Below are 24,461 nucleotides of genomic sequence, written 5' to 3' on the forward strand. Positions count from 1 at the left end.
CCTGCAGTGCATTTGGATACATCCTCTGGCTCCCTGCTCTGTGGGATGCTTGCCCAAATCTTTTCATGCCTACAGACAAAAGATACTCAGCAGCTCAATAGCTGCTTCTTAAGTGAAAAGATGGTTGGATGATGAAGAAATGCTACTTGTTTCTCTTTCTAATTCTTCCACCCACCCATCCCCTCACCCCCCGCCCCGCGTCCTTGGGTGCCTTCAGAGACACTCAGTGGCTTCCTCCAATATTGAGCCCAAATGTGAACTATCAAGCAACAGATACTTAAAGCAACTGTGACTAATGATAAAATATTCTTACTTTTTTGAAAAAATACTTTGTGTGTGTGTGGACCATTTTTAAAGTCTTTATTCAATCTGTTACAATATTGCTTCTGTTTTAAGTCCTGGTGAAGATCCACAGGGCCTGTGGATCTTAACTCCCCGACCAGGTATGGAACCTGCACCGCCTGCATTGGAAGGTGAAGTCTTTACCACTGAACCTCCAGGGAAGTTCCCTAGTCTTACTTATAAGACGGTTTTGGGGGGACTGCTCCCCTGTATAGCCTTTGGGGGGAAACATGATCATAATGGCCACTTCTGGCAAGCAAAGCAAATGTTCTTCTCAAGTCACATTTATAGAGTCTCCTCTGCAAGATTGGTGAGGGCATTTCTGATGTCCTGGAGAAGTGGTGCCTTTGCAAAGCAGTTTGGATACATACTTTGGTTCAGGTCTTCTGGATGGATCTATAAATATGCAGGCAGGTATCACGTGGGCTTTTGTAAGTCAAAGAAGCAAGGTGAGGTTCCTGGAAGAGGGCAAAGGGCAGCAGGGAGGAGAGGAGTTGGGTTGAGGTTTGAGGGTGTGCTGGTTGCTGGAGGCAGGGGAGAGGGTCATCGCAGAAATGTCTGGCCTTGGGGACATGAGATGAGCAGACAGAGTCTGCATAAAGGGACAGGGTGTTCCATGCACTCAGGTTCAGGGCCTGATACAGCATGGAGGTCTTGGATCCTCAGGCAAGGGCCTGTGGGAATAGACTGAGTGGGATCCTTGGGTGAGTGGGATCAGGGCAGGAAGGTGAGCCTTGACTCAGGGAGCAAAGTGGGAGCCTGAGTCAGCACCTAGATGCTGTGTTTCAGGTCGTGGGGCAGCCAAAGGTGCCCAGTGAGTGCTGCCTGCCTCCTCCTGACCCAGCTGCCCTGACCCGGGAGAGTTGCATAAGAGATGGAAGCGGCAGCCTATTGCGTACATCACCCTTCCATCTGGGGGAGGCATGGAGTGGAAAGGAGGTCTAAGTTCATTGTGTTTCAAAGGGGAACTCTGAACTCAGACCTCCTTGATTTACATCTCATCTCTGCCTCTTTCCAGCTCTGTCTCTGAACAAGTCACCTCACCAGCGCGTGCCTTTTTTCTTCATCTGGAGCAAGGGGTAATCGGTAGGTGCCTTGTTGTGTAGCTGAGGTTGAAATGAGTGCGTGCATGTGAAAGTTTCATTCCAGCAAGGGTTCAATACTCTTACTGTTAAAAGGTATAGAGGCAATTGCTTTATTTATTAAAGTGAAAATCTAGTTCAAGAGCCTGGAGATCTAAAAGGCTGTGGCTTGTAAAGTAACCTAAGTGATGTTTATAGGTTTGATCTTCCACTCAAATGACACTCGTGAGCCCTCAGAAGAGGCAGGGCCCCAAGTGTTCCAACAGACACTGCATCCTTTGTTCCCCGTCCTCGTGGCCTGTGAATGCCTCTAGAAAGAATCCCGGTTCTTCCTCTCAACTTTTTTTTCCCCCAAACCACTCCAAATTCTTGGCCTGCCCATTCCTCTGACCTCATGCAACTCTTCTAGTTGAAAAGACTGCTTCTCCTCTTCAAGACCAGCTCAAGAAGCCCTTTGTGACTCACTCGAGTCTGGAGCTTATGCACAGCCTCTCTGCCCCAGGTGTGGCCCAGCACCTGGAACAGCAGCATCACCTGGGAGCTTGTTGCAAAGGCAGATGCTCAGGCCCTTGCCCAGATCTGAGTCTGGACTCTGCATTTTAACAAGTCGCCACACAGTGCCTCCTTGTACATTAAAGTCTGCTGCTGCTGCTGCTAAGTCGCCTCAGTCGTGTCCGACTCTGTGTGACCCCATAGAGGGCAGCCCACTAGGCTCCTCCGTCCCTGGGATTCTCCAGGCAAGAACACTGGAGTGGGTTGCCATTTCCTTCTCCAATGCAAGAAAGTGAAAAGTGAAAGTAAAGTCTCTCAGTCGTGCCCAACTCTTAGCGACCCCATGGACTGCAGCCTACCAGGCTCCTCCATCCATGGGATTTTCCAGGCAAGAGTACTGGAGTGGGGTGCCATTGCCTTCTCCGTCATTAAAGTTGAGGAAACATTATCCTAGAATCTACATCCTATGCATTTACCAGTAAAGTGAGCAGGTTCAGAAAAAGCAAAAACAAAACTCAGTTCTGATTGATTTCCACAGACCTCTGAAAGCAGAGGTTGACCTTTCTAGAAAGTTGAAATTCACCCAGGATTTGAGGTCCTGGAATTCTCAGGGTGATGATATACTCAGCCCAGATGACGCATTCACTAAAGGCCTCCAGGTACCCCACGGTGCTTGGACCTATTTCCTCAACGCACCAGAATCATGAAGGAGACCAAGCCTGTGGGGCCCTGGTTGGAGCTGATGCCTTGGCCAGTGCTGTGAGATGGCTGGAGAGTCTGTTTTATGGCTCTGATGAGTCACAGATGCAAACTAACTGTTGGCTGTTTCCCTGGAGCTACCCGCAGTAGACGGTGCAGGGAGATATTTTTAGCATGGTGCCAGAGGCCAGACTCCAGCTTCTGGGTTAACAGGCTGCTTTTTAGCATGGTGCCAGAGGCCAGACTCCAGCTTCTGGGTTAACAGGCTGCTAACAGGATAAGACATCACACTAGATTGATTTTCACATGAGAATCCATGTCTCTCTCTGGGTCCTGCATGGGGTCTGGCAGTAGCTGGACTTAGCAAGAGTGGAAGAGTATCATCCAGAGATATCCATGCACCTGGGTCCTCTCACTGCAAACACAGGCTATTCTTTGTCCAAGAGATTTCTTTCTGGCTGCAGGAGTGTACTCAGCCTGAGTCAGGACAGCCCTCAACCAACCAACAAGTGGGAACTGGTGGGTAAATCCTGCGGCTCCCACTCTTCAGGTGGGGCGACACTGAGGCAGCTCACTCTGGTGCCAGAGCCTCCTGGTAGACTTGCTCCCAGCTGTCTGTTGTGGTAGACAGCACAGTCTTTCCTGGATGCCTCCCTTCCCTGTCTTCATCCCCTGCTCATCTGCCTGCATCCTGGGATCACTTCCTCAGGAAAGGACTTGCCTTCACATCATGTCTCAGGTCTGTTCCTGGGGAAAATGAACCAAGACAGGAGCAACAGACTTGGGTTTGAATTTTGACTCTCACCGTATGTTGTGTGTGTCCTTGGTCAGGTCATTCAGTCACTTTGAACCTAGTTCTCCCTTAATAAGTGAGAATAGTGAAGAGAAATATAATCTGGATTTTTGTTAAATTTAAATGGCTGATTATATAAAAGGCTTAATACAGCGCTTAGCAGCACTGAATGTTGAATAAATGATCATTGGGATCTCAACATGATTGTCCCTTGGTATCCACAAAGGACTGGTTCCAGGAACCTCTGTGGACTCACAAATCTACAGATACTTAAGTCAGTTATATAAAATGGCATAGTGCTTGTATATAATCTATGCACATCCTCCCATATAATTTAAATCATCTCTGGATTACTTATAATACCTCAGTTCAGTTCAGTTCAGTTCAGTCGCTCAGTCAGGTCCAACTCTTTGCAACCCCATGGACTACAGCATGCCAGGCTTCCCTGTCCATCACCAACTCCCGGAGTTTACTCAGACTCAAGTCCATTGAACCAGTGATGCCATCCGCCTTCTCCTCTCGCCCTCAATCTTTCCCAGCATCAGGGTCTTTTCAAATGAGTCAGCTCTTCGCGTCAGGTGGCCAAAATATTGGAGTTTCAGCTTCAACATCAGTTCTTCCAATGAATATTTGGGACTGATCTCCTTTAGGATAGACTGATTGTATCTGCTTGCAGTCCAAGGGACTCTCAAGAGTCTTCTCCAACACCGCAGTTCAAAAGCATCAATTCTTTGGCGCTCAGCTTTCTTTATAATACCTAATACAATGTAAATCCTGTACAAATAGTTGCCAGCATGTGATAAAGTTTTGCTTTTTAAAAAATTTTATTTGTTTACTTACTTATTTTTAGCCTTGCCAGGCCTTCTTTGCTGTGCATGGACTTTCTCCAGTGGTGGCAAGCAGAAGCTACCCGCTAGTTGCTCCTCCGCATGTTGGATCTTCCAGGACCAGGGACTGAACCTGTGTCCCCTGCATTGGCAGGTGGATTTCTAACCACTAAACCCCCAGGGAGTCCAAGTTTTGTGTTTTTAACTTTTTGGAAAATGTTTTCCTGAATAATTTCAGTCTGTGGTTGGCTGAATCTGATGACTGTGGAGCAGGCAGAAGTGGAAGGCTGACAGTAACTGTCCACATCTGCTATCTGCTGCTGCTGCTGCTGCTGCTGCTGCTAAGTCGCTTCAGTCGTGTCTGACTCTGTTGGAGGAAGAGCTAATCCCTGGTGGTAGATTCTGCTAAAAATAGACTTAAGTGTTGTTTATTTTTCCTTAGAGAGTATTACCTTCCTTTCAGAACTTTCCTTCTTTTAGTCTTTTCAGTTCCTCATTCTGATTTGGGGGGATTTGCCTGGAAAATCCCATGGACGGAGGAGCCTGGTAGGCTGCAGTCCATGGGGTCGCTAGAGTCGACTGGACACGACTGAGCGACTTCACTTTCACTTTTCACTGTCCTGCATTGGAGAAGGAAATGGCGGCCCACTCCAGTGTTCTTGCCTAGAGAATCCCAGGGACGGGGAAGCCTGGTGGGCTGCCGTCTATGGGGTCGCAAAGAATCGGACACACGACTGAAGCGACTTAGCAGCAGCAGCAGAGAAATGATGGGGGCTTCCCCGGTGGCGCTGGTAGTGAAAGAACCTGCCTGCCGATGCAAGAGACAGGAAACGCGGGTTCAGTCCCTGGGTCAGGAAGATCCCTTGGAGGAGGGTGTGGCAACCCACTCCAGGATTCTTGCCTGGAGAATCCCGTGGACAGAGGAGCCTGGTGGGCTACAGTCCACGGGGTCACAAAGAGTTGGACTCCACCTAGACGACTTAGCAGGCAGGCAGGGAAATGATGAATAGCTCAAAGTTATTGGTCAAACCCCGTCACACAGGATTCAACATTTATTATGACGGTCTGAATAGTCTTAACTATACTTCAGGTATATCTTTTTCCCATACAGAATATAAAAATTCAAGGACCCACAATTCTGATTAATTCATAGTTACTCTAAATAACAAGCAAGTATCCTCTGGTATTAATCTACATAAAAATAGGACCTCTTCTCCCTCCAAGGTCAGGACAGTACCCTTAAATGTAAGCAGAGGACACAGGTGAAGGAAAGTCCAACAAAGTGGAACACACATCCTGATGTTCAAGAACGTTCCAGTTTCGGTGGCCATTCTTTTTTCCAATGAGTCAGACTTTATTCATTTGTTCAGTTCGTTCCTCTTTCCAATAAAGAATCGCACCACTCAGTTTTTCTTGTTCAGCAATCATGTCACCCAGTTAACAAAAATACTTTTCCTCCACACAAACCACTATAGAGTTCTTTCTCATACTGCAATAAACTCTTCAAGCCCAAATGTAGAATTTTACATTTGTCTCAGCTACATTTAATTTTATTTGTGTGACATTATTGATAATTTAAGATAGTTTTTTTTTTTTTCTTTGCTCGTGAAGTGCTACATTTTCCTCTTTTCTTGAAGCCACCTTCAGTTTTGATAAATAAGCCTTCCATTTCTTCCTCAAAGCCTTGGGACATTCCCATCAGACAGGGATCAGAGAGGAAGACTTTTTCTTTTCCTATTAAATAGTAGTTTTAGTGATATAGAATTCTATTATTTTCTGTTGACCAATCATGATACAACGGTATTAAGTGAATAATAGTTACAAAATCACAACAGTAAAAGATGTTTATCAGTTTTCATAATCAGTAGCCAGACCAAAAAAAAAAAAGATAATTACAATTGCAAGCCATAATGGAAATATGATTAACCTAGCAGGATAAAATAATTACACACAATTTGGGGGGTTAGGCGGAGTGATGTGGTAAGTGGGAGTCCACGCATGCACGTGTTCTCCTCCACCCGGTTATTCTGTATCTTTTGGTTGGTGCATTTAACCCATTTACAGTTAAGGTAATTATTGACGTGTATGATCCCATTGCCATTTTCTCAATTGCTTTGGGTTTATTTTGTGTAGGTCCTTTCCTTCTCTTATGTTTCCTGCCTAGAGAAGTTCCTTTAGCATTTGTTCTAAAGCTGGTTTGGTGGTGCTGAATTCTCTCAACTTTTGCTTGCCTGGAAAGCTTTTGATTTATCCTCCAATCTGAATGAGATTGCTGTGTAGATTTATTGTTTGTAGATTCTTCTCTTTCATCACTTTAAATACGTCATGAAGGTGGCCATTCTTAAACTCCATCTCACAAGTTATTAGCTCCTATCTGGCCTGGTTGCACACCTCTTATACACACACGGAGGCAACTTTATATCTTCAGCAGATACTTTGAAAAATCTCTACTTTATTTCAGTCAGCACTTGTACCTATTAAGGATTAAAATATCATTGTTTACTGAGGTATTTAGGATTATTTCAGGATAAATTCAAGTTTTGCTTTTTGTAACTTTCTGGAAGTTTTTTTCTCAAATATTTCCAGTCTGTGGATAGTTGAATCCAGTGGATGTGGAACACGCAGAAATGGAGGGTGAACAGTAATTGCCCACATTTTGCGATCCAAGAACTCATCCAGCAATAAAGACAGCCAGCAGCTACTGACACCTTACCTACTGTGACTAAATTAAATTATTTTTCCCTCCTTATACCATCTCATTTCTGGAACATCTCTAATGAGAAGTTGTTCCAAGGACACTGAAACTAGCCCTGCCCTTATAGGTGGTTGTGTTCTGATGTAAATACAGCAGCAGGGAGAATTCTTTATGGGTAAAAGTTGGGTTGAGCACTTTAGTGAGAGAGAACAAGTGATTTGTATATCTGAGACTGAAAGTCTATTAGTTTTCTACTGTAAGAGATTAGCACAAATCTATGGCTTTAAAATAGCACAAATTTGCTATCTTACAGTTCTGGAGGCTAAAGGCCTGAAATGGGTCTTGTTCAGTTTAGTTGCTCAGTCATGTCCATCTCTTTGTGAGCCCCACAGACTGCAGCATGTCAGGCCTCCCTGTCCATCACCAACTCCTGGAGTTTACTCAAACTCATGTCCATTGAGTCAGTGGTGGCATCCAACCATCTCATTCTCTGTTGTCCCCTTTTCCTCCTGCCTTCAATCTTTCCCAGCATCAGGGTCTTTTCAAATGAGCCAGTTCTTTGCATCAGGTGGTCAAAGTATTGGAGTTTCAGCTTCATCATCAGTCCTTCCAATGAATATTCAGGACTGATTTCCTTTAGGATGGACTGGTTGAATCTCCTTGCAGTCCAAAGGACTCTCAAGCGTCTTCTCCAACACCACAGTTCAAAAGCATCAATTCTATGGCGCTCAGCTTTCTTTATAGTCCAACTCTCACATCCATACATGACCACTGGAAAAACCATAGCTTTGACTAGATGGACCTTAGCTGGCAAAGTAATGTCTCTGCTTTTTAATATGCTGTCTAGGTTGGTCATAACTTTTCTTCAAGGAAAAGCGTCTTTTAATTTCATGGGTGCAGTTACCATCTGCAGTGATTTTGGAGCCCCCCAAAATAAAGTCTGTCACTGTTTCCATTGTTTCCCCATCTATTTGCCATGACGTAATGGGACTGGATACCATAATCTTAGTTTTCTGAATGTTGAGTTTTAAGCCAACTTTTTCACTCTTCTCTTTCACTTTCATTAAAAGGCTCTTTAGTTCTTTGCTTTCTGCCATAAGGATGGTGTCATCTGTGTGTCTGAGGTTATTGATATTTCTTCTGGCAATCTTGATTCCAGCTTGTTCTTCATCCAGCCCAGCATTTCTCATGATGTACTCTGCAATATAACTTTGACATACTCCTTTCCTGATTTGGAACCAGTCTGCTGTTCCATGTCCAGTTCTAACTGTTGCTTCTTGATCTGCATACAGATTTCTCAGGAGACAGGTCAGGTGGTCTGGTATTCCCATCTCTTTAAGAATTTTCCACAGTGTGTTGTGATCCACACAGTCAAAGGCTTTGGCGTAGTCAATAAAGCAAAAGTAGATGTTTATCTGGAAATCTCTTGCTTTTTTGATGATCCAATGGATGTTGGCAATTTGATCTCTGGTTCCTCTGCCTTTTCTAAATCCAGCTTGAACATCTGGAAGTTCACAGTTCACGTACTGTTGAAGCCTGGCTTGGAGAATTTTGAGCATTACTTTGCTAGCGTGTGAGATGAGTGCAATTGTGTGGTAGTTTGAACATTCTTTGGCATTGCCTTTCTTTGGGATTGGAATGAAAACTGACCTTTTCCAGTCCCGTGGCCACTGCTGAGTTTTCCAAATTTGCTGGCATATTGAGTGCAGCACTGATCTTAGACAAGTATTAAGCAACCTGTTGTGGAGCCTGAATTTACTCATCTGTAAACTAGTACTAACCTCATGGGGCTGTCCACAGGGTTAAATAAGTACATAAGGAAAGATCATCAACTCAGCATCTGGTGCAGTGTAAATTCTCAGTAAATGCTAGTTGCTTACATAAAATAACCACAGTAAGCATTTATTAAAAGATAAAAATGAGAACTGTTATCTATTTTCTTGGGCCCAAAGAGAGAGCATGAAGAATAAGTTACTGAATGTTTTAAGAGCTTTGTAAAATTGGAAGATAAATTGAAATTCTTCCATTGTAATTTTGGCAAAGGACTAAGAAATTACAATTTTGTTTGAAGATAATTTCAAACTTAGCAAAATATTTGCAAGAATAAGAATATTACAAAGAACACCCAGATACCTTTTACTTAGATTCATCTAATAACACAGCAGGTACAAACAATTCAGTAGCTTCTATTACCAGGCATTTTATATTTCTTTTCCAACATACCATGAATCAGGCATCATAATAGAGGTTATTTTTGGAATTAGTAAATAACAATCTAAGAAGGTTAAGTAATTTGCCTAGGACCACATTATAGTAGGCTATAAAACAAGAATACAGATGTTTGGGTCAAAGCCTATACTTAGGGAAAAAAAAATCAATGGTTGTAAATTTATGTATGCTGTATACTGGGCTTTCCTGGTAGCTCAGCTGGTAGAGAATCTGCCTGCAAGGCAGGAGACCCCGGTTTGAATACTCGGTCAGGAAGATCCCCTGGAAAAGGGATAGGCTACAGTCCAGTATTTTTGGGCTTCCCTGGTGGCTCATATGGTAAAAAATCTGCCTGCAATGCTGGAGACCTGGGTTCAATCCTTGGGTTGAGAAGATCCCTGGAGGAGGGCATGGCAACCCACTCTAGTTTCTTGCCTGGAGAATCCCATGGACAGAGGAGACTGGCAGGCTACAGTTGATGGGGTTGCAGAGAGCTGGACACAGCTAAGTAACTAAGCGCAGCACAGCACGTGCCGTATAGCATACTTGCGGTGCTATTAACACATCCCATCTGTTTTATCACCCTATCTACCTATCATCTTCATCTTTGTAGACTCTCCAAGGAAGGCTATTACATTTAGAATGGATAAACAACAAGGTCCTACTGTATAGCACAAGGAGCTATATTCAATATCCTGTGATAAACCATAATGGAAAAGAGTATTAAAAAAGTATACACATGTATAACTGAGTCATGTTGCTGTATAGCAGATTGGCACAACATTGTAAATCAACAATACTCAGTAAAAAATAAAGTAAAATATAACACAAATGAACCTGTCTATGAAACAGAGAGAGACTCACAGAGGGTGCATGGGGGAGGGAAGAACTGGAACTTCAGTAGATGCAAACTGTTACATAGAGAATGGATAAACGACAAGGTCCTACTGTGTAGGACTATACTCAGTACCCTGAGGTAAACCTTATGCATGACTGCATGGATGCTCAGTCATGTGTGATTCTTTGCAACCCCAATGGACTGGAGCTCACCAGGCTCCTCTGTCCATGGGATTTTCCAAGCAGTACTACTGAAGTGGTTACCAGTTCCTCCTCCAGGGGATCTTCCCAATCCAGGGATCGAACCCAAGTCTCCTGTGTCTTCTGCATTGGCAGGAGTATTCTTTACCACCAAGCCATTTCTGAGTTACTTTTCTGTACAGCAGAAATTAACAATATACATGATAAATTTATATAACATTATAAATCAGCTATACTTTGATAAAAAAACTAAACTAAAAAAAAAAACAACTTAAGTCTCCAAACTTCCCCAAGGCAGTTACAAAAAAGGAGGCAATTTTACACTCCTGATAATTGTACGTACTCTAAGAGCTCTGCCATAGCTTCAGCAGCCGCTTTGTAAGACCATTAATGACAGTGACGCTAATATGTTTGGGTTACACTTAGCAATCTGGGTGCTTAATGCAGTTCAACCATTTGTTCCAGGTCACCGGAGGTAAACAAGCCAGTTGTGAATATAAACATAACCGTGTTTCATTAGCTAAGTTCCCAGTTTGAAGAGCAAGGACAAAGCTGCATCAATAATCTTTACTTTTGTCTAGGAGCAAGTGGTACCTCTTGGTTAAAATCACTGATACTCACTGTTGTGTTTGAAGATCCTTATGGTCGCGCCTGAGAGTCGGGCCCCCAGCACTAGGGATGCGTGGTTTAACTCGTCGCTTAAAATGAGGCATCCCTGTGTAGAAAACAAGCACATGGAACACAGGCCAATAAATAAAGTCAAGGGGAAGAGACACGTGGGAATAGGAGCTCACTTCAAGACCTGTAACATGGATTCCCACAGCCCTCTTTAATTTTAAAAGGCCGAGAGTTTAAATGGGTGTTTATATATTTGCATGGATAAGATCCTCAAGAGCAATTAGCTGATGGAGATGGGGATCTTCTTAAGGGAATAACATCTTTTTGAATTATTTTTATGCTACAGGATTGATGGTTGGCAGGAAAATGAATATACTTTTGGGTGGGGCGTGGATTTTCTAGGATTTTCCAGTTCCTGCTGGATTATTTGAAACGGTTTTGAAGCACTGCAACTAGAAGGTAGGGTTGTTAGTTCATTTTTTTTTCCCCCTGCAAGACATTTCAAGCTTTTCTTTTATGATTCCTATTCCACAGTATAGTAACATCCACGTAGACAGAAGCATCACTGCTTTACAGTTATAAACTGTATCTGGAAAAGTATGGATGGCAATTCAGTCTGAGGCAAGGAGAAAAGGTCAGTCTAATTTAATGCGTATCAATTTATGTTTATAAACTATTTTTCTTTATTAATTTAAAGATTTCTAAATTACGAAATTGCCCAACCATATTTTAAATGCAGGGACGTGCAAAAAAAAAAAAAAAAAGAAGAAGAAAGCCTTTTTCCTTTGTGGCCAGCCAGAATCTTTGAGTTCTTCCGTATATTTTAGAAATTTCACACATGATACATTTTAAATTTTTGAGGCCAAAGGGAGCAAAATTCTCACATCTCCATACTCCAGACATTGTGTATTTATAATTTTTTGGTGAACATATGAGAGTTGTAAATCATCATATCTCACTCTCAAATTCTTTAGCATGTATCCACTATGAAAAAGGACATTCTCCTACATGATCACGATGCAGTGATCATAATTAAACATTAATACAATGCTATCACTTAAAATGGGCTTCCCTGGTGGCTCAGATGCTAAAGAATCTGCCTGCAGTACAGAAGATGGGGGTTGGATTACTGGGTTGGGAAGATCTCTTGGAGAAGGAAATGGCTACTCACTCCAGTATTCTTGCCTGGAGAATTCCATGGACAGAGGATCCTATGGGCTACAGTCCATGGGGTCACAAGGAGTCATCACTTAATATATCAGACTTTGCCAATGGTCCTAAAAATGTCTTGATGTCTTTTGTAGAAGTTTCATTCCTTCTTTTTTGTTTTTTTTCAGTGCAGAATCCAATCAAAGATTATATATTGCATTGTATTAGTTGCCATGAGTCAGATTTTTAAAAACAGAAATCTGATTACGGCACTTGATTACTGAAAATGAGGCAACCAACTCTCCATTTTTCTCCAGAAGAATTTCCAAAACTCTACCACCATTTATGCTGCAAAGTTCTTTACAATTTGGTACCTGTCTTCATTCTGATTTTTTCTTCAACCATTCTCTTCTGTTCTAATTCTTTTAAACTTCAGTGCTTTATACATGATACTTCCATTTCCTTCTCTTAAGGAAATAGCTTACTTATCTAAACAGATAAGTACCAGATTCTCTTCTTATGTTACCTTCTTTGCATAGGCATCCCAGCCTTTCTTGAAAGAATTATTTTGTCCCTCCCCATCTATGGGCACACCTTTTCTGTAATATTCATCCCAAGGTGGCACTAGTAATAAATAACCCACCTGCCAATGCAGGGGACATAAGAGATGTGAGTTTGATCCCTGGAGTGGGAAGATCCCCTGGAGGAGGGCATGGCAACCCACTCCAGTATTCTTGCTTGGAGAATCCCATGGACAGAGGAGCATGGGGGGCTATTGTTCATACGATTGCATAGAGCTGGACACTATACCCCATTAGATTGTAAACTACCTGAATTTACAGGACAACGGTCTTATACATCTTTCTATGCCCTACATCTTGCCACAGAAGATTCTCAACAAGTGACTTACTAAATGAATAAAAAAGTGAATTACACAAGCAAAATGTTTTGTCAAAATAAATGCTTAACAATCATTTGCTACATTGAACATGATGACTCAGGAGCTTAGAAATTTAATAGAACTTGCTAAACTGTCACTGAAGAGGAATTTTGACTCACATCTAGGGCTGAGATTCTATAACTGGAATATCATGATGAAGAAATTTGCTGGACTCTTCTGGTACTGACACAGGCTCAGACCTGGACCTGGGACACTTTGCTGCAGAGCTTGCACCTAGACAAGCCTCTCTGTGTTCTTGAGCAACAAAGTACAAAGAAACTATTTTTTGTGGGACTAAAAAATAGCTGTATGCATACACTGCAAATTATGGACAACAAAATACAAAACCCAACTGCTACTTCTGAAGAGCCAGCAGATAAAGCAGGGTGTTGGGAGCAAAAACAGGGTACTGCACATGGTCCCTGCACACAACATCACCACAGCAGTGGGCAGACCACCTAAGCCATCCCTTTAGCCTGACCTCACCTCTATCCTCACCCCATGTAAGAAACCAGATCATCCCCCTTCAGGGAGTGAGCAAGTAAGGGAACCTCTTGCTTATTTTTGCTCCTGGGACCCCCTTAAAGCCTTGTCTTAATCCCTTGTCTGGTCTCATCAATTTCTATTGATTAGGAAAGGACCCTGGTTGGTAATAGTACTATATATTCAAAAAGTTGAACATCCAATCCTAAGAAAAGAAACTTCTCAGCTATACATCTAACAGAGGATCTACTCAGATTGTCTCAGGAATAACACAGCAGAAGACAATTATGTTAACAAAGCCTCACCTTTCCAACGAGTGCAGGGATATTCATTGAGTTTGTTGCAAATCCCATCCCAAACACCATAGCGGCTTCCACGTTCAGGAACTTAGCCACAAGATCCTCCAGCTCTTTATGCTTATCCAAGGTTCCTGCACATGAAATGATAGGGTGGGTGAGTCTTCTGTTCTCAACAAGTTGAAGACTGAAAACTCAAATTCCAACACTTACCCATCACCAAAAGACACATATAAGAGTGTTCATAGCAGGTCTGTTGGCCGTAGACCCATTATAGAAGCAATTCAAATACTCATGCCCTGTAGAATGGATCAATACACTATGGGGGGGGGGTATTTATATAGTAGAATTCAGCACAGCGATGAAAAAAAACAAACTAATGTCCCACGCAGTAACATGGAAAACATCACAAATATGCGGTTGAGTGAAAAAAGTCAGATATGTATATACACATATTGTATGAATCCATTTATAGTTTACAAACAGACAGAAGCAACCAATAGTACTAGTGTTAGGAGTTAGGTATTTCTGTTGTTGTTTAGTTGCTAAGTCATGTCTGACTCCTTGGACCACAGCCCGCCAGGCTGTCCATGGGATTTCCCAGGCAAGAATACTAGAGTAGGTTACCACTTCCTTCTCCAGGGGATCCTCCCAACCCAGGGATGAAACCCCGCCTCTGCCCTGGCAGGCGGATTCTTTACCACTGAGCCACCAAAGAAGTTCTAAAAGTCAGAAAAGTGGTTACTTTTGTTGGAAGCATGCAAAGAGCTTTGAGATGCAGAAAGTGAAGAGGAACTAAAAAGCCTCTTGATGAAGGTGAAAGAGGAGACTGAAAAAGTTGGCTGAAAACTCAACATTCAGAAAACGAAGATCATGGCATCCGGTCCCATCACTTCATGGGAAATAGATGGGGAAACAGTGGAAACAGTGTCAGACTTTATTTTGGGGGGCTCCAAAATCACTGCAGATGGTAACTGCAGCCATGAAATTAAAAGACGCTTACTCCTTGGAAGAAAAGTTATGACCAACCTAGATAGCATATTGAAAAGCAGAGATATTACTTTGCCAACAAAGGTCCATCTAGTCAAGGCTATGGTTTTTCCAGGGGTCATGTATGGATGTGAGAGTTGGACTATGAAGAAAGCTGAGCACCAAAGAATTGATGCTTTTGAACTGTGGTGTTGGAGAAGACTCTTGAGAGTCTCTTGGACTGCAAGGAGATCCAACCAGTCCATTCTGAAGGAGCTCAGCCCTGGGATTTCTTTGGAAGGACTGATGCTAAAGCTGAAACTCCAGTACTTTGGCCACCTCATGTGAAGAGCTGACTCACTGGAAAAGGCTCTGATGCTGGGAGGGATTGGGGGAAGAAGGAGAAGGGGATGACAGAGGATGAGATGGTTGGATGGCATCACTGACTTGATGGACGTGAGTCTGAGTGAACACCGGGAGTTCGTGATGGACAGGGAGGCCTGGCATGCTGTGATTCATGGGGTCGCAAAGAGTTGGACACAACTGAGCAACTGAACTGAAGTGAACTGAGACGTTTTGTTTCTAGATCCTGGTGCTGGTTATGTGGGTATGTTTGTTTTGTGACAATCCACTGAACTTTATACTTATGATTGGAGCAATTTTCTATATATATGTGTTTTATCATGTAATAAAATTTATAAAAAATACCACAATTCCTCTTTCCTCCCACCCTACACCCCACAAATAATTAAATTCTAACTCCCTCAGAGATTCCCCACTCTTAAATGCAGAATTCATGACTTTCATACATGCAATCAAGCTATAATTTATTGAACCTTTGGAATGTGCTCGATTTCAAAGCCCACTATTTAAGTTATCTCATTTAATTTAAAGGGCCCAATAATGCAGGTATTATTACTTTACAGATAAGAAAACTGAAGTGGGAAGAGGTAACAGATAAAAATCAACAGAGACAGTCAAGTCTAACTCCAAAGTTCACATTTTTACGACTCTACCACCTTTAAAAGCTTACTCTCTGACCACTTCTTTTTTATTATTATTTCTTTTTTACTATTTTTCCCCCTTCTCTCTACAATAGGTTCTCATTAGTTATATATTTTATACAGAGTAGTGAATATATGTCAATCTGAATCTCTCAAATTTTTGATCCCTCCCTTTCCCTCTTGGTGTCCATACTTTTGTTCTCTTTGTCTATGTCTCTATTTTTGCTTTGCAAATAGGTTCACCTGTACTATTTTTTCTAGATTCCTATATATGCATACAGATGGCCAAGAGGCACATGAAAAGATGCTCAACATCACTATCAGAGAAATGCAAATCAAAACTACAATGAGGGCTTCCTGCATTGTAGCTCAGTGGTGGCTCAGTGGTAAGGAATCCCGCTGCCAACGAAGGAGACACGGTTTTGATCCCTGATTTGGGAAGATCCGACATGCTGTGGAGCAACTGAACCTATGCACCGCAACTATTGAATCTGTTCTCTAGAGCCCAGTAGGCAAAACTACTGAGCCCATGTGCTTCGGCTACTGAGCCCAAGCACCCTAGAGCCTGTGTTCTGCAACGAGGAACCACCACAATGAAAAGGCCATGCACCACATCTAGAGAGTAGTCTGCGGAGCAACAAAGACCCAGCAAAGCCAAAAATAAATAAGTAAATACAATTCTATAAAAAAACTACAGTAAGGTGCCATCTCACACCCCAGAATGTGTGTGTGTGTGTGTGTGCGCTAAGTTGCTTCAGTCATGTCTGACTCTTTGTGTCCACATGGACTGTAGCCCACCAGGCTCCTCTGTCCACGGGGTTCTCCAGGCAAGAATATTGGAGTGGGTTGCCACACTCTTCTTTAGGGGATCTTCCCAAACCAAAGATGAACCCGCATCTGTTCTGTCTTGTGCATTGGCGGGTGAGTTCTTCACCACTAATGCCACGTGGGAAGCCCCACACCCCAGAACAAACCAACACCAAAAAATCTACAAACAAGAAATGCCGGAGAGGGTGTGGAGAGAAGGGAAGCCTCCTACACTGTTGGTGGGAATAGACTTGGATACAGCCACTACGGAGGAGAGTATGGAGATCTAGCACCCCCTCTCCCCATGTTATGTACAGTCCCTCAGGCCTCACGGAGAGCGTCAAGGCTCCCATAGTCTTATGCTTGCTGTCGCTCTATGATCTACGTCTCTGCTGTCCAGTATTGTACCCATCAACAACACATGGCTAATGCGATGGCAGAGCTGAGTGTTACATTTTTTTAAATTTTAGTTACTTTAAATGTTAAAACTGAAGCTCTGGAAAATATTCTCTACTAAACACAATTTTACTGTTTTAGTCAGATTATTTGACATTTATTTCACTTTAACCAATGAAAATTTAATGTCTGGATTGACATGTGCTGGAAGGGTAAAAGAATCTGCCTGCTAATGCCGAAGGCGTAAGAGACGCGAGTTCGATTCCTGGGTTGGGAAGATCCCCTGGAGAAGGAAATGGCAACCCACTCCAGTATTCTTGTCTGCAGGATCCTCATGGACAGAGGATCCTGGCTGGCTACAGTCTATGGGGTTGCAAAGAGTCAGACATGACTGAAGCAACTGAGCTCACACGGAAGGGTGTAATATCCACTATTTTTTGAAGATAGTACAAAGACAATAAAAATAGTATAGTATAATTTATTAATATTTTACTTATTGGTTACATTTTTAAATGGTAATATTTGGGATATATTGAGTCAAATAAAGTGTATTATAAAATTAAGTTTGCCTGATTTTTTTTTAAACTTTTCAAAAGGCAGCTACTAAAAATTTTTAAATTACACATCTTGCATTTTATTTTTGTTTCTCTAAGTAATACACTTAACAGAATAAAAAATGTACAAACTGAGAAATGCTGTAATTTATATTCATAGAACATAGGAGCAGACTTAACTCAGATTTAAGTTCGAGGAATATTGTTAGCATATTCAGGACTATTATAATCATACTTCTATTAACACATTTGACTATACAGAGTGTGATATCAGAATTTTATCTAAATTGGTAAATCAGCCTGCTTATTGAACTAAACTGATGAAGTGTTAAACTTGAGAAAGCATTGTATGGTGAGCAGAAAATTTTATTTTGCATTTAACATAAAAAAGAATATCTGATGACCCATCTTTGCTCTTCCTGAGAGGTCACAACAGCTAGCTGGTAGCCCTTTTCTCAAATCTGAATTCATTTATCCTCCAAACTGTCTGAAAACATTGTTTAGAAAACAAACGTTCTAGCAGAGTCAATTTCACTCAAGATTTGGAGGTGGTGAATAGTTAGAAATTTAAATTGTAATTGAAAACTTTATTATTCAAGATATAACATAGTGTGAAGAAGAGAAACTGAAATTTAAAGATAAAATGTGGGCACATTTGTCAGACTTGTTTTTACCTAGCAGAGACTGTATCCTAAAAGGGTGGTGAGATGACCACCAGCTTGGCCATGAGGGAACTGGTTTTGATGCCAGCTCTTCCACTAAACAGCCGCATGGCCTCTGGCAATCTCTCCTCACTGGAGGGATTGGGAGAAATGCTGTTTTAGGCATCCTTGACCTTAGGAGTGCTCTTTCCTCCACCTAGAATGAGTTTCTGCAGCTCTGAGTCATTCTTTGAGACACAGCTAACATAACATCTTTTCTCGGATGCCATCTCAGCTTCCCTAGGCAAAGTTGGTCATTTTTTCCCCTGCAATTGCATAAGCCTCATCACAGAATGATTATAGCAGTTAGTAAGTTTCACCGGGGATGTTCATGGAGCTATCTTATTACAGGAAGAGCCCTTGGAGCGCAGATACTGGGGGTGGGACGTTTGTCTTGGCAACCATGGTGCCTATGGCAGTATTGACACATACAGGTGCTTGCTGAGTTGCATGCTGCCTTTTGATGGAAAAAGAAGCCAAGACTGAGGCTAGAGGAGGGGATGGCACAGGGAAAAATGTCAAGAAGCCTTGTGATGCCAGGGCCACCGGGCCACCAGGCAGGGAGCATCAGTCTGGGAACACAGACACCTGAGGAAGGCCTCCAGCGAGGATGGCGGGTTCCCAAACTTTTTCAGCTGGGTAACCTTCTCCATGAGCCTTTCCTGCCCAGAGGTCAGGGGACAACAGTGTTCTGGCCCCATCACCCAGAAGTGTATGAGTAGATTCTCATGGTGAGTCACTGTGCTGTCTTCTTCCACTTACGTCTTCCCCAAATCTGATGTTTTAGGGGCTTGTCTATAACAGTTGCATCATGAAAAGACCTTAAGATAATATGGGAAGTGGGTGTGTCTACGAACAGCCTGAGAAATTGCCCTCTACCAGGTCTCTTTCATTAGCTTGACTCAAAGAGAAGAAGAAGGGAGGAAATGCAGGTGACCATATTAGGTCCTTAGAAACCAGTGTTATGAATTTCCATTGGTTGGGTGGTTAGCACATTCTCACATCTATCAGTTTCTGTGACCGGATGTCTCATAGGTGGGTTACAAGTTATTAGCGGTTTTGCATGTAGGGCTTTACTTTCCTCAATTTGTAGAACAGTCCCCACTCCCAACTCCCATGATCATGGAGTTTCTCTGATTAGTGTCCATCGCTCAAGTTTTATCAACAGATTTGAGAGATTTCCAGGATAGCTAGACATTTTCTACTCTAGGAAGCCAAGACTTTCAAAGTTAGACTAGGCTAGTCTGGGATGGGGTGGGGATTTTAAGAAAAAAGAAATAATATGTCTCCTTCACATTAATGGATGGCTGCTTTCCTGCTCCTGTTCTTTGGATTCAAGAAATGAAAGTGTAGGGATTAATGCAGTGTTGTAAATCAACTATACTTCAATAAAAATATTAAAACTGAAAAAAGGAAATAAAAATGTAGGAGGACCTTGGGGAAACAAAATGGGCACTAGAAACTTAACTAGCTTTCTTCTACCGATGTTCGAGCCATGTCCTGGTTGAATGAAGGCGCTTGAGTCCTGTCAAGTGGCAGTTACTGATCTGAGCGTGTTAGGAATTCTAGAATTATAGTCAACCTTTTGTTGCTGATATGTAAATATGGGCATTTTTTGAATCCCAAGAAAGCAGAGCTATAGTCCTAACTGATACCGTGAGTGTGCATACTCAATCATGTCTGACTGTTTGTGACCCCATGGACTGTAGCCAATCAGGTTCCTCCGTCCATGGGATTTCCCAGGCAAGAATACTGGAGTGTGTTGTCATTGCCTTCTCCAGGGGTTCTTCCTGACCCAGGGATCGAACCCAAGTCTCCTGCATTGGCAGGCAGATTCTGAAGGTACAAATAAATCCACAATAATCTTTATTTCTCTTTCCCTCTGTGATGACTTTCATCTTTTCTTTAGTCTCTGAAAGTCAATAACAACCACACCTAGGCTGGTAAGAATGGATATCCAAATCGTGACATTGTCCTGTATTGACACTTGCTCTTATCCTGATGGTTTATTTATCCAGTGGCTACTGGAAATCTACTTTGTGATAAAAGAATAAATACAAGCTGGGTATATGCTCTTGGCAGCTCTCTCTGCAGGGCTTTTGCCTGCCAAGCACAGGCTATGCCACCATCAGTCATATCAATAAAAATCAGATTCAAGGAAAAGTAGCAAATTATGAACTCCACATTTCAGTTGATTTCCTAATGGCATTGGCCATGATATTGACACTGGTTAATAGTAAAGAGCATGGGAGTTATGAACAAGCCTGTTTCCCAACCACCAACTTTGCCTATGCAAAACACGGGAAGACTTATTTTCCAAACTGTGACTGTCATCACTTTTCATCCAGAATATCCTGTCTGTCAATTGTTCCTTAGACTTGAGCAAGGAGTAGGTGGCCATTTACGGTGGCAACCTGCCAGCTTTCTCATCTGGCCCCTCCTACTGTGCCACGGCTCCCAGCCCACTTCTGAGCCACTGTGCTTGAACTGGTGATTCCTGCGTTAGAAGGAGCATCAACCCTTCCACCTAAAGGATCCCACCTCTCAGCTCTCCACCACAAAATTCCTAGAATACCTGCTCTCTGCTTAGTCCACTTGTGTCCAGTCTAGTAGGGGTTGTGGACCTACAGAGCCTCCCGAGTACCTTTGTTTTCCTGTGAATCAGAGGAAAGCCTAGAAGCCAGATGTGGTGTCTGAAATGGGTCTAGAATACACTGCCACTCTGAATATTGGCCACTGCTGCTGGGTCAGGAGAACTCTCATGCTGATGAAGTCCAGTAAAACAGCAGAAACAATTTTTATCTGCCCCACCTTCCCAGGCCTTAATTTCAAGCAAACTCCTTATGACCCCTTGGAAGGTTAAAGCATTAATAGATAATTAGAATCCCATGCAAACAAAAACCTTAAGTGAGGCATGGATACATAACTATGATGAGCTTTCCTGTCACAAATAATCTCAATAAGAGGAGAATTTTTAAGTGGATCAAATGACCTGTACATAACCTCTGACCACATGCACAGTAGAGTTATGTTTCACACTTATTCTTTTAAACATTTTATTTTGATATAATTTTAGACATACTGAAAAGCTGTAAGAACATTACCAAGAATCCCTAAATACTTTTCACTTAGATTCCCTAAATGTTATCATTTTAGTATGCTTCTTTAAACACCATTCTCTCTCTTTTTATATATTATATATATAATATATAATTTTTTATGAACTACTTCATACATTACAATCATGATGCCTTTTCTACCCTTAAATATTTCACTATTTCCTAAAAACAGGGAATTTGCTTATATAATCCCAGTACTATTATTATTAATACACTATTATCTACTGTACAGAGCAAATTCACATTTGAGTCTCTGTCTTTAAAAACCCACTTCTAAATACAAAGTTAGAAGAAAGAAGGGGAATCAACTTCTAATGAGGGTCCACTTATATACTGTGGTGATTTAATTTAATCATTACACCTTCACACACTCTATAAAATAGGCACCCTGGTCCTTATCTTATCAATGAAGAAATAGATACAGAAGTGATGCCACTTACCCAAAGGAGATAGAGCTAATAAGGGCAGGCTGTCTCCTTAGCAATGTGGCAACCTGCCCTACTGAAACATTGCAAGCTTTAAATTAGTTAATTGTCATACAACTTTTTGAAGTTATGAATTTGTTTTACAGATAAGGACACCAAAGCCAGAGTTTAGTTCACTTGCCCAAGGGCAGTAGTTAGTAAGTCTAGAGCCAAGGTTCAGATTCAGTGTGTGTGACTCTTGAGAGATGTTGCTTTCAGAAGACTCTTTCAAATCTGTTTCCTGAACTACAATTCTTAAGATCCCAAATAAAGCTCTTTGTTCTTGGCAGCTTTGAGACTGATTATTGTTTGACATTATCAGTGGTTAAACGATATACACAAGTACCAATGTCAATGAAAGTTAACCTGTATCCTTAGTATATTTGGATTTAACAGGTTTGTTTGTCTAAATGAAGTAAAGGAGATTATAGCTTGATATACCCTGATGTGCACCGAATTCAGAAATCTGGACAATTGCTCTTAAATCTAGGGGATTCATCTTCCCAAGTACTTATCTATATCAGCTAACTTTTTAATTGAAAAAAAAAAAAAAATCTTTTGGCCATGCCACATGGCACGTGGGATCTCAGTTCTCTGACCAGGGATGGAAGCCACATCCCTGGCGTTGGAAGCATGGAATCTTAGCCACTAAATTGCCAGCGAAGTCCTAGCACGCTTTTTGTAGGGAGGCAGATGGCAGCCCAGAGGACTTACAGAGCATGTGGATTCAGATAATATGCTATTACTACATATTCACTTTTTGAAATTTTTTTAATTAAAAAAATTTTTACATTTTTATTAGAGTACAATTGCTTTACAATGTTGTGTTAGTTTCTGTGGTGCAATAAAGTGAATCAGCTATATGCACACACATATACTCTCCCTCTTGAACCTTCCTTCTGCCCCCACCACTCCACCCCTCTAGGTCATCACAGTGTTGAGCTCCCTACGCTTTACAGTAGCTTCCCACCAGCTGTCTATTTCACACACAGTAGTCCATATATGCCAACACTCTCCCAATTTGTCCCACCCTTCCTTTCCCCATCTGTGTCCACATGTCTGTTTTTGACATCTGTGTCTATTCCTGCCTTGCAAATAGGTTCATTTGTATCATTTTCTAGATTCCACATATATGCATTCATATATATTTATTTTTCTCTTTCCAACTTACTTCGCTCTGTATGATACACTCTAGGTCCATCCACGTCACTACAAATGATCCAGTTTGTTCCTTTTTGTGGCTGAGTAATATTCCATCATATTCATGTGCTACATCTTTTTGTCTATTCATATGTTGTTGGACATTTAGGTTGCTTCCATGTCCTGGCTATTGTAAACAGTGCTGCTGTGAATATTGGGGTACATGACAACACATCCCCTTTTAACCATCCAGTACACAGGGAAAGAAAGACCAAGAAGCTACATCTCTTTGCTCACCAAAAGTAGAGAAGAGGGGAGAAATTGATGGAAGAAATTTTCACATATTGATGTATGGGGAAATCATCCTGGCCTACACATGATTTCAAAAACTTTATGCTAACTAGTTGAAGTAATTATGAATAGAGACACAGATGTCAAGTCCTTATGCTAAGTTGCCAAAATAGCTCAGTTAGGAGAGTGTTAAACTGAAGATCTAAAGGTCCTTGGTTCAATCCTGGGTTTCAGCAAGTTGCACTTTGGGGGCTTCCCTGGTGATTCAGATGGTAAAGAATCTGGCTGCAATGCAGGGGACCTGGGTTTGATCCCTGGGTTGGGAAGATCCCCTGGAGGAGGGCATGGCAACCTATTCCAATATTCTTTCCTGGAGAATCCCCATGGACAGAGGTGCCTGGAGGGCTACAGTCCATGGGGTCACAAAGAGTTGGACATGACTGAGCTACTAAGCACAGTACACATGCTAACTAGAGTAACTTGTCTGTGGCCTGTCAAATGGTTCTAATTTAACCATTAAAGAAAAGAATGCATTTAAAAACCAAAGTAGAGTGTGTTTCAGGCATCCGAAATGGAGCAAGGTGGCTGTTGTGGGCGTAGTTTCAGACATGTTCCTGTATCACTGAGAACCTGACTTTTCTGAACTCTAACAAACTCAAGGACACCACCAGCCATTCTCAAAACAGTACCTGTTAGCAGTTGCCAGCTGCCACCTTAAGGTCTCAAAGTCTCTTGTAACTGTGCAACCATTTCTGCTCCTGCTGCTGCTAAGTCGCTTCAGCCGTGTCCGACTCTGTGCGACCCCATGGACTGCAGCCTACCAGGCTCCTGCATCCACGGGATTTTCCAGGCAAGAGTACTGGAGTGGGGTGCCATTGCCTTCTCCAATATAGGTGAATAATTCTTTCTAATTTTGTTCTTTGACTCTTAGTTGACGTTGTTGGTTCTTTTTTTTTTGGTACAGAAGTTTAAATATTTAATTTTGTTGTATCTTTTGCCTTGATGTTTCTGGGAGAGCTATTTCTGATTCCCTGTAGCACAGGCACACAGTAGACTAGTGTCTGAATCAGGTTTGTGAAACCCAAAGGATAGCTGTGGCTGGTGGTGGCTTGGGAGCAACTTGTCTCTCCTAACAAGAGTCCCTGTCTTCTATGGACCTGAGCAACTTGTGTTGCATGGAGGCAGCCTGGACATCATTTAGAATGGATCCCTGCCACATAAGCGGGCATTCTGCCAGGTGAAGTGAGTACAGCCGGAAAGACCAGAGGTCATTATGGGTTGCAGGGCTGAGGGTTGATAAGTGACAAGCTAGTGAAGTGGCTGCTGGAGTCTGAATGCTTGTGTTCCCCTAAAA

The 24,461-nt window shown here is 42.1% G+C and overlaps 1 protein-coding gene across 2 annotated transcripts in view; it reads right to left on the reverse strand.

Annotated features, from left to right (window-relative positions):
• SPTLC3 (serine palmitoyltransferase long chain base subunit 3) overlaps positions 1-24,461 on the reverse strand; it is a 150,447-nt gene that overhangs the window by 61,929 nt on the left and 64,057 nt on the right. For both annotated transcript variants that reach the window (XM_006071072.4, XM_006071071.4), the window contains exons 5-6: positions 13,672-13,796; positions 10,798-10,891 (exon numbers count right to left, since the gene is read on the reverse strand). In XM_006071072.4, the coding sequence (XP_006071134.2) occupies positions 10,798-10,891; positions 13,672-13,796 (219 nt within the window). The remainder of the gene's footprint in view (positions 1-10,797; positions 10,892-13,671; positions 13,797-24,461) is intronic.

The sequence above is a fragment of the Bubalus bubalis genome, chromosome 14, assembly GCF_019923935.1.
Source record: "Bubalus bubalis isolate 160015118507 breed Murrah chromosome 14, NDDB_SH_1, whole genome shotgun sequence".
Classification (NCBI taxonomy): domain Eukaryota; kingdom Metazoa; phylum Chordata; class Mammalia; order Artiodactyla; family Bovidae; genus Bubalus; species Bubalus bubalis.